Source organism: Argiope bruennichi, chromosome 7, assembly GCF_947563725.1.
Source record: "Argiope bruennichi chromosome 7, qqArgBrue1.1, whole genome shotgun sequence".
Classification (NCBI taxonomy): Eukaryota; Metazoa; Arthropoda; class Arachnida; order Araneae; family Araneidae; genus Argiope; species Argiope bruennichi.
Window position 1 is genome coordinate 57,411,343 of NC_079157.1, and position 13,122 is coordinate 57,424,464.

A 13,122-nucleotide genomic window follows, 5' to 3' on the forward strand; every position below is an offset into this window, starting at 1 on the left:
AGACAAAACAGAAAATAAATTCACAAAATAAATGTATTAAGAGAGAACTGGGGCGATTTTCATAGCATAGTAAGGATTGATCACAGGATGTTTAAAACAGAATGGGAAGAATTTTTACTAGAGAAGCGATTGATCACGTGTTATGAGCATTCAAGTACACTATAGATGGCGCTAAATTTTTTAATTGCTGATTACCTCAAAAATTGCTTGGAGCTTTCACAAAAACCCCAAAATATATAATAGCCTCATAAATATTGGAGTCAACAACTATTTCTGTCCAAGATACCGCTTTGTTCACCACATTTTGGTAGTCCAAATGCCACCTATCAGATATATGAATACATGTCGACACAAATTCAATCAATTTTCTAGGGAACATTCATTGCAAACATTTAGCCTTCTTGAGATTCGCCAAATTTAACTGGGTAGTCAGCAATCTGCAAAAGTCAGTCGACTTGATAGGTATTCCACAGGGATAAATATATTACCGACAGCTTAGTTTATAAAAGACGGTGTGCAGATGATTTGGTCAAATTATAACCTTCTACAATTTGATGATCTCATCATTTCATTTGTTTGCTCATATGAAGCAGATGATGGTATGAACTGGCCATCATTTTCACCAAACCTTAATCCATGCTAATTTGTCCTATGATATACCGATATGTCCAATGATATACCGATAAATCATAAATCGTGTAGAACAAGAGCAAATAATGAGCCATGAATATGCATCAATTTAATATGAACACGACAACCAGTGGTGATAAGCACTTCGAAATGACATTTGATCTCAAAAACTTTCCATGATTAACGGATTTCGCATATAAAGAGCCACCTGTCGGCGACATTTGCCGCTTATATAAGAAAGCACACTAGAAAAGATTCCTGGTCATTCATTTAGCCCTTTATAAATATAACTTAAATTACTTTTGTAATTTTATTAATATCCTATTTTAAAACTGCCATAACTTTTGTGACATTTAAGAACTTGGCTCATGAATTTGGAGGACTGAATTTAATTTTAAATTTGAGAAACAATGTTCTAGCTTATAAAACTCTAAGATGATAATTGTTTGCTTTCATGGAGTTCTTTCTATAGCCTAAGATCTTCGGAAATACTTAGTGCATAATTCAATGACGATTCCACTTTTCAGTTTTGTTTCTTTTCTTTTAGGTTGTGTCTCTCACAGAATTGATGGCTGGCGTGAAGGCCGAGCCGAAGACCACTCAGGTCTTCCAGATCACCTGCTGGCCACTGGGCCACAAAGTGCCCACCTCCACCAACGCTGTGGTGGAGCTCATGAACATGGTGGAGCGGTGGAGGCAGCGGTCAGCCTACGGACCGGTCATCGTTCTCTCAACGTAAGACCTTGCATAAACTTAATTTATTAATAAAAACAATTTTTAAGCACGCACTTTTTTAATGTTCTAAAAAGTAAAATGTTTAATATTAATTATTTTCTATTGTTTAATTTTTAGTTTATATTTCTTTATAATAAATATCATGAAATTTGGAATCAACCTTTTTCTCAGTACTAAAAAGTGTCATTCGTATGGAATCACAATCAAATTAAATTGATAGACTAATTGATAATTAAGTTGGGAAAACATTTATTTAATGTATTACCATCAAGAACACTCTACTATATAAAATTTCTGAAAAATAATGTTTCAGGAAATAAGCATAAAGTCGATTATAAAATTCCATTTTTAAAAATATAAAACAATTCGTGGTAAATAAAAATGTACTACAAAAATATTAATATAAAGAAGAAGACTAATTCAGTAATTTAAAATTGTATAGAAAAAAATGTATAATTTGCTTAGAAAATTAAAATTTAAGCAAAGAAAAACAAATATTTTAATTTTATTGCACTTCACAACAAGTGTTTGATAGTGACTATCCAAATGAAGTGATGGGACATTTTTCTGCAACAAACTCAAAATTATATTCTTAATATGCAAAAATGAAGTATATTTCTTACATCAATAAGTTAATATCTTGGAGATAATTCGCAAAGTAGCATAGATTATGTTATGTATATTTCAATATGATCTAAATTAATTCTGTATACAATTCTTTACATTTTACTATAAAAAAGTTCATTAGCACAGAAAATTACGTGTTTAAATTAGTCAAATCAAGAAAATGACTAAAGAAAGCAAAAAAAAAAACTAATTTTACTTTTTTAATTGATATGAAAAAAATGATGCATAGATATATCAAAAATATTAATACAGTCGAATTAAATAAAATAATCTAAATAAAATTTGTATAATGTAAAAAGTGTATACATTTAATTCGTACGACAAAATAGATCTATATCCGACGCATCATTAATTCACCCATTTGTTTTCGCCAAATTTATTTTTGCCACGATCATTTCTTCTGAAGCATTCATAGTATCTACATCAGAACTTCGTAGGTAATGTGGGGATTGGAATGTTCATGTTGGGTGTCGGACTCCAATCACAATAATTTCTTATTGCAAAAATAAATTTATTTTTCCAGCATTAAAATACAACAACATATTTTATATCCTACGAGTTGAGCCTGACCGCGTGTCGACGATTAGAGTGACGAGAGTATCGTACAAATTCGTTTACGATTAAGATTACGATGCAAGAGATTGGTTTCTGATTACGTCGCACTAGATCAGGATCGGCCTATAGGTTACAATTATTTGTATTCACTACAGTAACAAAATTATATGAAACAGTTTTAGAATTTTTCCTTCTTCCAAATTTAAAATCCAGTATAAAATATAACTAAATACTTTTTGTTATGCTTAGACTTATAAGTATCCCATCAAAAATTAATTTTTGCTCTGTAGAGAGAACAGGGTATTATATAGTAGTTCTATAATAGGATCATATATTAGTTCTAAATGCTATTATATAGTAAATTATTGATTCACTTTGAGATGTAGAACAAAATTATTTAAACTGTAAACAGGTTTCTTAAAAATTTAATACTTGCGTAATAAATATCGATTTAATCTCATCAGTATAACAATCGTCCACTGACGTCAGTAATCCTGGAGGGGTTAAAATGCTCCCGTCCTTTTGACTTGCGTCATTATCAGAATGCAAAATCCTAACTTATTTTTTGTCGTCTAGCAACTGAGACAGTATACTTTTATATTAAAATGGACTGATTATTGGTTTGCGAATAATGCTAGGCATGGATAAAAAACAGTTATGGGATAGTAAAGTTAAGCGGATGAGGTCTGCAATTTTTAATATTTTATATTTATGCTTATTCATAATATTCTCACCTCAGTTAAAAGCTATTGCTAATATTTTTACTTTGTATTTGACATCGTATTTTTTCTTCTAATGGATCACTATCACAATTTGATTATTAGTTTTGATTTGAATGTTCTTAAGTATTATGAATAAAAAAAAGCCACAACAAAAAAAAAATCAAAAGTTGTAATATAACTATATATTTACACTAGCAGACCCGGCCACTCGTTGCTGTGGCTAAGGTTTTTGTTATATTACATAGTAAACTATTCAAGGGAAACGGTAGGAGAACATCAGTCATGGGGACCACCATGCTTTTTTACATAGATGCCATTTGTAAAAAAACATGGGGACCTCCATGATTGATTTTCTACTACCGTTGATATTGAGCAAAAATCAATACAAAAAAAATTTAAATTTCTTTATTTTTTGTATTCAAGTTTGTAACAAATGAGTACATTACAAAGTTGTTAGTAAAAAACACGTAACACTTAAACTTATAAATGAGGTAGGTAGGGCAGATAGTGTTAAATCTTTGACAATAATGTTTATTATTTTGAATTATAAATACTTTTAATTTCAATTTAATTTAGCACTAATCGGTGCACAATATTTTTGGTTAACCTGTCTTTAGCTAACACAAATAGATTTGACGATTTTCCTACACGTGAACATGCAACATATAATTGCCCATGAGAAAAACATGGATTTTCCAAATCTAAACTACAAATGGACATTGTTTGGCCTTGAGACTTATTTACAGACATGGCAAAAGCTAAACGAATTGGAAACTGTAACCTTTTGAAGGGTATCGTAGATTCTGATGGTATCATCGGAATACGTGGCAACAGGACCACTTTTCCTTTTAACTTTTCAGTTAAAATGGTAGCTTCAAGTATATTTCCGGTGATCTTTTTGATGACCAAACGTGTACCGTTGCATAATCGAGGTGGATTCAAATTACGCAGGAGAATAATAGGTGAACCAATCTTTAATCGAATGTTATGTGATGGTATTCCAGGTATATCTAGTGAATTTAAAAATTCAATTGGAAAATTTACACTATCATTTTCATCAACAACAGTATCGATTGATTTAAAAGACATCAGATCGCCTGGTAACAACTGTTGTATTTGGAAGTTAATTTCGTCAACATCAACATTTTTGGCTGCCAAAATAGCCCGATCACTGAGCCAGTTATGATTCAAGTAATTACTCTGTATATCCGGAAAAATACCTGAATCAATTCATTTTTTCCCTGAAGAACAGTGCAAAAATTGTCTGGCAGTTTAATGCATTGCGTATTTGGTTGCAGTTCTATTTTACCGTTCCCAATATCTAGTAATTGTTGAGAAAATATTTGTGCTGATGGATCATTTTGCAATTGTACGCGCATGTTTATTGCCAATCGAAGTGTTTCAACACTTCGCCATAAGAATGATTGTTTTAAACATGCATTTTAATTAAAGATTGTTGAACAATGAAGTACTAATAATTAAAAAGCAAGAAGAATTCCACTGTATTACTTTTACTATAATATGAATTCAATTTATACTTCAGTCTAAATAACACGTGGTTGGCTATGCTAATACCAAAAATTGAAAAAGTAAGAACAATTGAATTTCATTGTATTGCGTTTACTACGAAATAAATTTAACTTATACTTTAGCCTCAGCGACACGTGGTGGTTATGCCATTAAAGTGTAGCTTATGTGAAACATTGGTACTTTTAACACAGCGCCATCTGTTAGAATACTTACTCAATCCAGTCAACAGACACCGCCATCTGTTAGAATCGCTTGGAGCTAACAGAAAATTGTGACTGTCAAATAATGAACAAATAATTTGTTCCTTCTTAATACCTTCCTTCTTAGTATAAACCCTTTATGATGTATAATAAATCCTCTAACTTCAGTGATACAGATTCTGGCTTCCTCAGCTTAAAGGAAAGATTTTTTTTAAAAAAAAGTTCTATATTCCACACATGAAGTTGCCATGAGATTTATTCCGTCATTGATACATTTGTCTGTTGCAATAATTCAAAATTCATTTACAAAATGAAATCAGTTTCAGAAACATTTATTAAATAATGATAAGCATTGTAGCTGAAGAGAATGATAGCTGAGTTGATGATAGCTGACATAACTTGATACGTAAATGCAGTTTATTAGTAAAGAAATGAAAAACTGAAACGATTATTGTAACCATTTGTTATTATCATATCTTCAATAATTTATAGGAAAAAAAGATAAAATTTCATTTAGCATAAAAATATTTTTTTATTATCCGATTAGAGGAACTTATTATTGGCCCGTTCACGTACCTTTTTTACGATATCCTTAACAAAAGAAATAAAATCATTTAATTGAAAATTCAATGAAGGTAATAAATGTTATTGCCGTACAACATTTTTCTTAGTAAACAGTCAGATAAAGAATCGGAATTCATTCAAAACGAAAAGTAATAATTATCTGTGTGCACCTCCAAGTATTTTTCCAAACTTCTTTATAATTAAAAAAAGCAGAATTTTAGTATGTTATATTAATCAGTGATCCGTTAAAACGTTTGTAATTAATCATTTTCAAATAAAATATCTTATTTCTGAGAATTGCCACCGTGCATAGTAATACAAAATTCAAACATAAGATCGTGATACTTTATCCGTTGCAACGTATCAAATTTATTGTATGCATTAAAAAATAATTTTGGAAAATGATATCTTATTCCTGAGAAACGTTTTCGGATAGGATCATAAATAATTCGAACATTCGGATTCGAAACGTAACGCAAATGCGTGAGTTTTTCTACGCCAGTTGGGGTAACGCTATGCAGATTAGAAATTTTTAATTTCCTTTATTCGGTTTTATTTTAATTCAAAAGTACTTAAGAATGAATCTGAAAGATCGATTCATTAACAATGTTTAATTTTAAATGCATCAAACATTAAGAAAATAAATAGAATCGTTTCAAATAATCAGCCTAAAAATCTTAAGCCTAGCCTCATGACTGTTGGGGGAAAAAACTGAAGTCGTACTCATTTAGCGGTGGGGAAAATGAAAAGATTTTTTTGGCGGGAAAGTTAATTTTTAATTAATAATTAAAATTCTAATTAAAAATTCAAAAAAAGGGCTATCCTATCTTTTAAGTTAGATCAAACTGCACACGGTGTGCAAATTTGATTAAAATCGGTTAAGTAGTTTAGGAGTCCATCGCGGACAAACAACGTGACACGTAATTTATATATATTAAGATTTAAAGTGTACTGCAAATATTTTTTTGTTTTTTCTTATGCACTCAGCCGATTTCTGTTTTCATTTTCGTTAATCAATCTGTGACAGTTATATCCGAGATATTGTTATTAGAATAATAGCCTATTTTAACGGGCTCGTATTCTTGTAACTTAAATAAATGTCTCAATTTAGCTTATTATTCTATTTTTTTAAACATAAGTCTTTATTGGATATACTGTATAAACTTTAAATATAAACATGCTAAACTTAAATGTTCAATCCAAAAGAGAAATTCAGCACATTTTTTTTAACTTTCTGCAGAAACGGCAAGAGCCGCGTGGGAGTGTACTGTGCAGCTTGCGTCGCAATCGAGCAAGTCATTCAACACGGAGAAGTGGACGTTTTCCAAGCAGTCAAAACAGTGCGTCGGCACAGGCCGCAACTAGTGGAAAACATGGCAAGTTTAAAACAACTGTTTTTTAACACATTTTATTTTTGTCTTTTAAGATACACCATTCCGATCAGAAAGCATCACATTATACCTACATTTTGTTTTGTACAAGGTGTCCACTTAAGTCCTCCTAACCCACATCAGCTTAAGGGAGGCGACAACAATTGCTTCACAGCAATGGTCACTTTATTATACCCAGACACCAAGTTTGTTTCAATAATTGTCGCCGTTCTCAAGCTAATATGGAGTAGAAGAATTTTTGTGGGCACTTTATGTAACTAAAAGAGATCTAATAAAGGTGATTTTAATTTAAAATTTTGAAGATCATGGGCATAATGGATGTCATAAGCTGCCATATTAAGCAAGTCCATCCAAGAAAATTTTGTAAAAATTCACAATAATGGTAAATTTACCAAATTTTTATTGTTCGAACCACAGAATTAAAATTAGTTCCTGCACTATATATTTTCTTAACGAAATCGAAGCATTATGAAGTAGATTTCATTTATCCAGTGCTAACATATTTTACGATTAAGAAAGTAAATTTGAATATATATATATAAACACACTTGATTTACAAAGATTTATGAAATAAATATTCTTATGGTATTTTTATTCTATTAAACCTAATAGAATGCGGTTATCAGAGTACCATGATTTTTGTTTCAAACCAATCTTAAAAAAAGATAACATTCTCGCTACTCATTAAAATGGTTGGTTAGTTATATCGGTTAGGTTCAAGAATGGCTAAAATAGGCCTCAATGAAGCAAATAATATAATTATTTAATTTTGGAAGAAATTTTCAAAATATTTTAATTGATATTTTAGACTTTTATTATTATATTATAAAATTTTAAATTAAGTCAGATAGAATCAAAAGCAAATCATCTATTTCTCCTAACATCTGCTTGGCAGGCTCTCTTAAATGCCCTTGCTTGAAAGTGGTTCTGACACACATATGTTTTATTGACTTTCAAACACAAACCGTACTAATAATGGAACGCTATAATGAAATGCAACTACTCTACTTAATAGAATGGACTAATTAAAGTATAAAAATATTCAAGAAGAAGAAAGAATCAACCATCAACTATTTCCCAATATTTTTTAATTCATTTTATCCATTCCGTTTTGTTCACTGAATTATTTTGCTTGCATAATATTTGACTTGATGTAAATAATATAGCATTAAGAATATAAAACAAAAAAAATATCAAAAAGTGCTTCAAATTTTGATTTAGAACCCACTTTCACGTCCAAAAATTATTTTATTGTTATAATTCAATGCTACAAATTTTTCTTCAAAAAAAGTGGTTTTAACAATCAAAAATAGTATAATTTGAAAATGACAAAATAAGATTATACCTTGAAAACGTTCTCAATCTGCAGATAAATTTTTGGTAAAAGATATTTTTCGATTGCAAGGTCCTTAAGAGATATATAAGAACCTAATGAAGAAGTATTATCATTCATTTGAGAGCTGAAATGTTCTCTTGTATAATTGACACACAATGGCCGTTCCCTATGCCCTGTCCAAGAGTGATATAAAAAAATTTCATAATAACTAATTATGCTGTCTCATAATTTATTTTATTAACTACCATAACAGAAATTTTCTCGCCTTCTTAAATATGACAACTTGTAAGTATTAAGTGATACTTGCACTTTGTACCTCCTGATGTCCACTTACAATCCTCTAAGTTTGTCGGTTTATTAACGGTAGACCTTGTATATTCTATGTATTTGTCTGCATGTCTTCTCCGCAAGTGTCTAACTTCTTTGTTTTGCTTTATTCCAGACGGAATACAAATACTGCTACGATCTCGTACTTCACTATGTCCTGCACTACTTGAACAGTCTCTAAGGCACTCTTTTCGCCACACTGGAGGTCCAATGTTTGATATGACGACAGACTCTTTGATACACCGTAGACGACCAACCGAAGCCTCTTATCTAAGCAAGAGGATATATTTTGCACTCAATTTTGATATTGCACTCTCTTCCAATAAATAAACTTATCCTCCTGTTACACGGTGAGCCATCGATGTCCTCCGCCTCCTGCTTTCTCTTGTTATAGAGGTGCAAAGTTACGTTTCTCCTGTCATTCCGACGCGTCTCTAGTTTAGATTTTATTTATTATTTTGTACTAGATATTGTTGATTTTTTTTCTCTCTCTCTCTCTCATTCATACTCGAAAGTGGTGGTGCCGATGGGAAAGTTCATCTGGAAGCGGTTGAAGGATAGCGAGTTTCTAAGCTAATAATCGCTGAATTTTTGTCTTAAATTGACCAGACGTCCTGGATTAAAAAGGCAATCTGAATTTTTGACTCTTGATCCCAAGAATTGAGTATCTTCATTTTACTTTCAAGTATCAGTTGATTTTCAAAAAATATTAAATATATTTCATTTTCTTAAAGGTTACCTCACCTCTAAACCAGTAAAAAATTACTTAACTTATCGGTTTTAATTTAATGATTGTAGTAAAGAGTTAGTCTTATCATTACTTCTACTATGCATAGATTTATCACCTAAGCACGCCAAGATCTCAAAGGTCAATTCGAAAGGGAAAATAGAAAAAGGCAGAGATGTCCTTCGAGTCAGTTTTTAAGTTTAATATAAACTATTTTAGTGTTTCTAATTTTCCATATTGATTTCTTCAATCATTTGTTGAATCATTATTTGTTTATTTTATTTGATTTTGTCCAATTCACAATCCTATAAAACCTATCAATGCAGTTCTCGTCACTTTACTGAAATGCTAGTTATTTGCATTTAAGGTTTAAGAATTAGTTTGAGAATATTACTGAGGATTCTATTTTACATAATAGTACAATATTGTTTAATCAAGTTTTCACACTTTTTAATGCATTTATGCAAGCATTTCTTAACATGAATACAGATAAAAAAAATTATTGGAATATTTAACTTTAAAATATTTGCTACGAATTTTCAAAACAAAAATAAAATTCTATAGTAATAGCAAAAATTTGGCAATTAATAAAGATTAGCTTTTAAAAAATCAAAATAATACAATTAAATGAAGACTGTAAAATATTTCTTGGTCTTATTAAAGTTCAATATATAAGACCGCACGTTGATTTCATTGCACGTGAAGCTCTTAATATTGCATTCTTCAAAATCAATTAGAAATTTAAGAAACTTTTTTTTTTTTGGTTTTGTCTCAATATTTTATGAATTTATGCATCGATGACTTTGAAACATAAATATCTATACAATTATCATCAATCAAATAATAAAATCTCAAAGTTCAAATCAATTCAAACTAAACAAAAATATCACTAACTGATGTTTAAAATTTATGCTATAAGCAAAATCATTTAACAGAAACTAAAAATTTATAATAAAATAAAAGAATTTGAATTTCATTTCACTTCAAATTACTTTTGAATTAAAATAAATTTAAAGCAAAACTAAATATTAATTTCAAAATTTATCTTCATATTAAAAAGATACTAAAGGAATAAAAAAAAAGAATAATGTTTTATTGTTTTATTTTATGATTTTTACTTGATAATTCATCAAATATATCTATGATATTTAAAAGGCACTGAGTTTCTTATTACGCGTTGTGTTCTATAAACGAAATAGTTCGGAGCATCCAAAATTCCAACGATTTTTTTTAAAAAAATCCAATGATGTCAATTGCAGGCGCTTTTAAATAGTCATAAAATTTTCAAATCTAATTTACCTTTCTTCAGAGTTTTTATCTATGTTTAGAAACATCAATAAATAGTTTTAATTCTCAAGTTGCATAGTTTAATTTTTATACCTTTTAAGTACCGTTTTTATTTCAATAAATAAACGTTTTTATCATTTCGTGATTCTAAATCGTTTCAGTTTTATAAAATATGTAAATTGTATTAATAGCAGACGATAATTATTAAACTACTAACAGCAGACGATAATTTTAAAAATAGCCAATTTTTGCATACAGAAAAATAGAGTATTACAATTCTTTATTAAATTAATATTTTATGGAGAAAACATTTTTATTTAGGGAAAAAATTTTATAATTATTTGCTTTTTTTATCATCCAAATAAATTTTTAATTTCTTTCTGAAAGAAAAATCATTTCTCTCCGAAATCACACATTACCAAGGCGATCTTTTTAAATTTTTTTCTTTGTAAATACAAGGCAATAAAGCAGTGAAATATTTTCATCATTCAACACTTTCATTGTAGCCTCGCCTGTGTAAATCGCTTTCTAGAAGAAGAGGTTTGTTTTTATATCTTAGTGAGAATTTAAGGAGGTAGCTGTTTTGAAGGTGATCGTTGGCTTTCACCTGGGAGACTTAGCATTATTGTTATTTCTAATGTTTAAATTTTATACATGTTGATGAAGTTATTGAAAAGGTCATTATTACTTGAGAGGAATAAAAATGTGATGATCAGTACTTTGGTTGTTTTATTTCTTCCTCAAAACACAAACATTGAAGTACTTCTATTTCTCGCAGTGAATTTTGCGTTTTTAATTGTGAATTTTCAGAAATGTGTTAAAATTTTAATTTTTTTGTACATAATATAAAATTTCATTAACTATTGCTACATGTGGATCACTGTACATTATTAGCTACAAATTGAAGATTTTTCGAATTCAAACCAGTGACCTGATTAGATACGACTTAATTATCGATTATTACATTGTTTATGAAATGCAAACAGTGATCTCTTAACATCGGATTTGTCAACAACTGCAAATTGTGTCAAAAAATTTTCAAACGCAAAATCTCGCCCAACTATGGTGTCATCAGTGTAATCGCGCTTGTGTGATAAACTTCAACCGTTAATTGGCTTGTTTCCAATAGATCTGTGCGTTTATTAAACCAATCCAAAACGAAAGGCCCGTTTATTAGAGAAATAAAATTTATTAATATTGAATTATTACAATAGAATAAAGAATTGTGAAAGAAACTTATTAAAGTTAACGCCAAATTTGATGAAATTGCTTCGGAAAATAAAATGAAACAAGTTTATTGCGTGTTTTGTTTAAGTGAATCAGATATATTCTTGCTACTCAAATATTTTTTGGAACGAAAAAATGTTCTAGAAAATGTAGAGCATTCTGAAAAACGAAGTTTATCCAAGATTCTCGAAATTATTTTAAAAGTGCACGATGTTGTCATAAAAAATCGCTGTGAATTCCGAGAATGATAAGCGTCTGTGAAAAACAACAACAAAAATCGATTCGAACCACATAGTATAAGGAATTGGCTGAAACAAATTAGTTGCATTAGTTTTCAGTAGGAAACAAATGGTAATGAGAAGTACACATTTCAAACATACTATCTCAGACATTGAAAAATATTCAATTTTTTTTTAAATAAATTTTTATAGGTGCTGAAACATGACAATTTCAATAATTTAAAATCAAATCAAAGAAGTTTGTAATGGAAATCAAAAGATTAACTAGGAGACAAAGAAAGAAAAGTTCTATCCAAAATTAAACTATTGCTCATTGTACTCTTTAATAGTATGGATATTATCCTCTAAAAATTTAATCTAATGAGACAAACGATTATTGGTAAATATTATTTAAATATTTTAAAGTGTTTAATCGTCGCAGTTTATTTAAAATATAGGAATGAAAACAGTTGATCTTAGTTACATGTTAATATACCCAATTGCAACGCATTATTGTTAATAGATTATCATAGTTAATCGTTTTATTAGTATATTTTAAACAAAAATTAAAATTTTGTCTATTAAAGCATACAACATATTCATCTGATTTATCATCCTGTGATTTTTCATTACGTTTTAAGTCTTCAAACGAAGTTGAAAAAAAAAAAAAAAAAAGAGTGATATTCTGATGATTTTTTTCGGGTAAACAAACAACATCGACAGATGCTTAGATGGCAATTCTGCAAACTGGAACCGGGGTTCGAGTCATAATTAAATAAGTGTAATAAAGCCAGAATTTAAAAAATACCCTCCAAAATAATAACTTGTTACTTTTTTTTCATTTTACGGAACTTATTTTAAAATTTTTTGAGGCACTGTATGTTATATTATTTTTAAAAAATATAAAATAGAAACATTCATATAAATCTTGCAAAAAAAACCGTCTTGCAAACGGTAACAATGATAGATCATCCATCGATCATCAGAAATGCGTTGAAAACTGCAAACGACCTCATGACTATTGAATGAGTTTATTGTGTTGAGGA

At 29.4% G+C, this 13,122-nt stretch overlaps 1 protein-coding gene across 1 annotated transcript in view; it reads left to right on the top strand.

The window, feature by feature from the left end:
- Positions 1 to 11,349, top strand: part of LOC129975749 (receptor-type tyrosine-protein phosphatase kappa-like) — a 242,981-nt gene extending 231,632 nt beyond the window's left edge. Inside the window, exons 14-16 of the mRNA XM_056088941.1 lie at positions 1,178 to 1,365; positions 6,804 to 6,939; positions 8,733 to 11,349. Of these exons, the coding sequence (XP_055944916.1) occupies positions 1,178 to 1,365; positions 6,804 to 6,939; positions 8,733 to 8,798 (390 nt within the window). The 3' untranslated portion in view covers positions 8,799 to 11,349. The remainder of the gene's footprint in view (positions 1 to 1,177; positions 1,366 to 6,803; positions 6,940 to 8,732) is intronic.
- Positions 11,350 to 13,122: the final 1,773 nt, after the last annotated feature.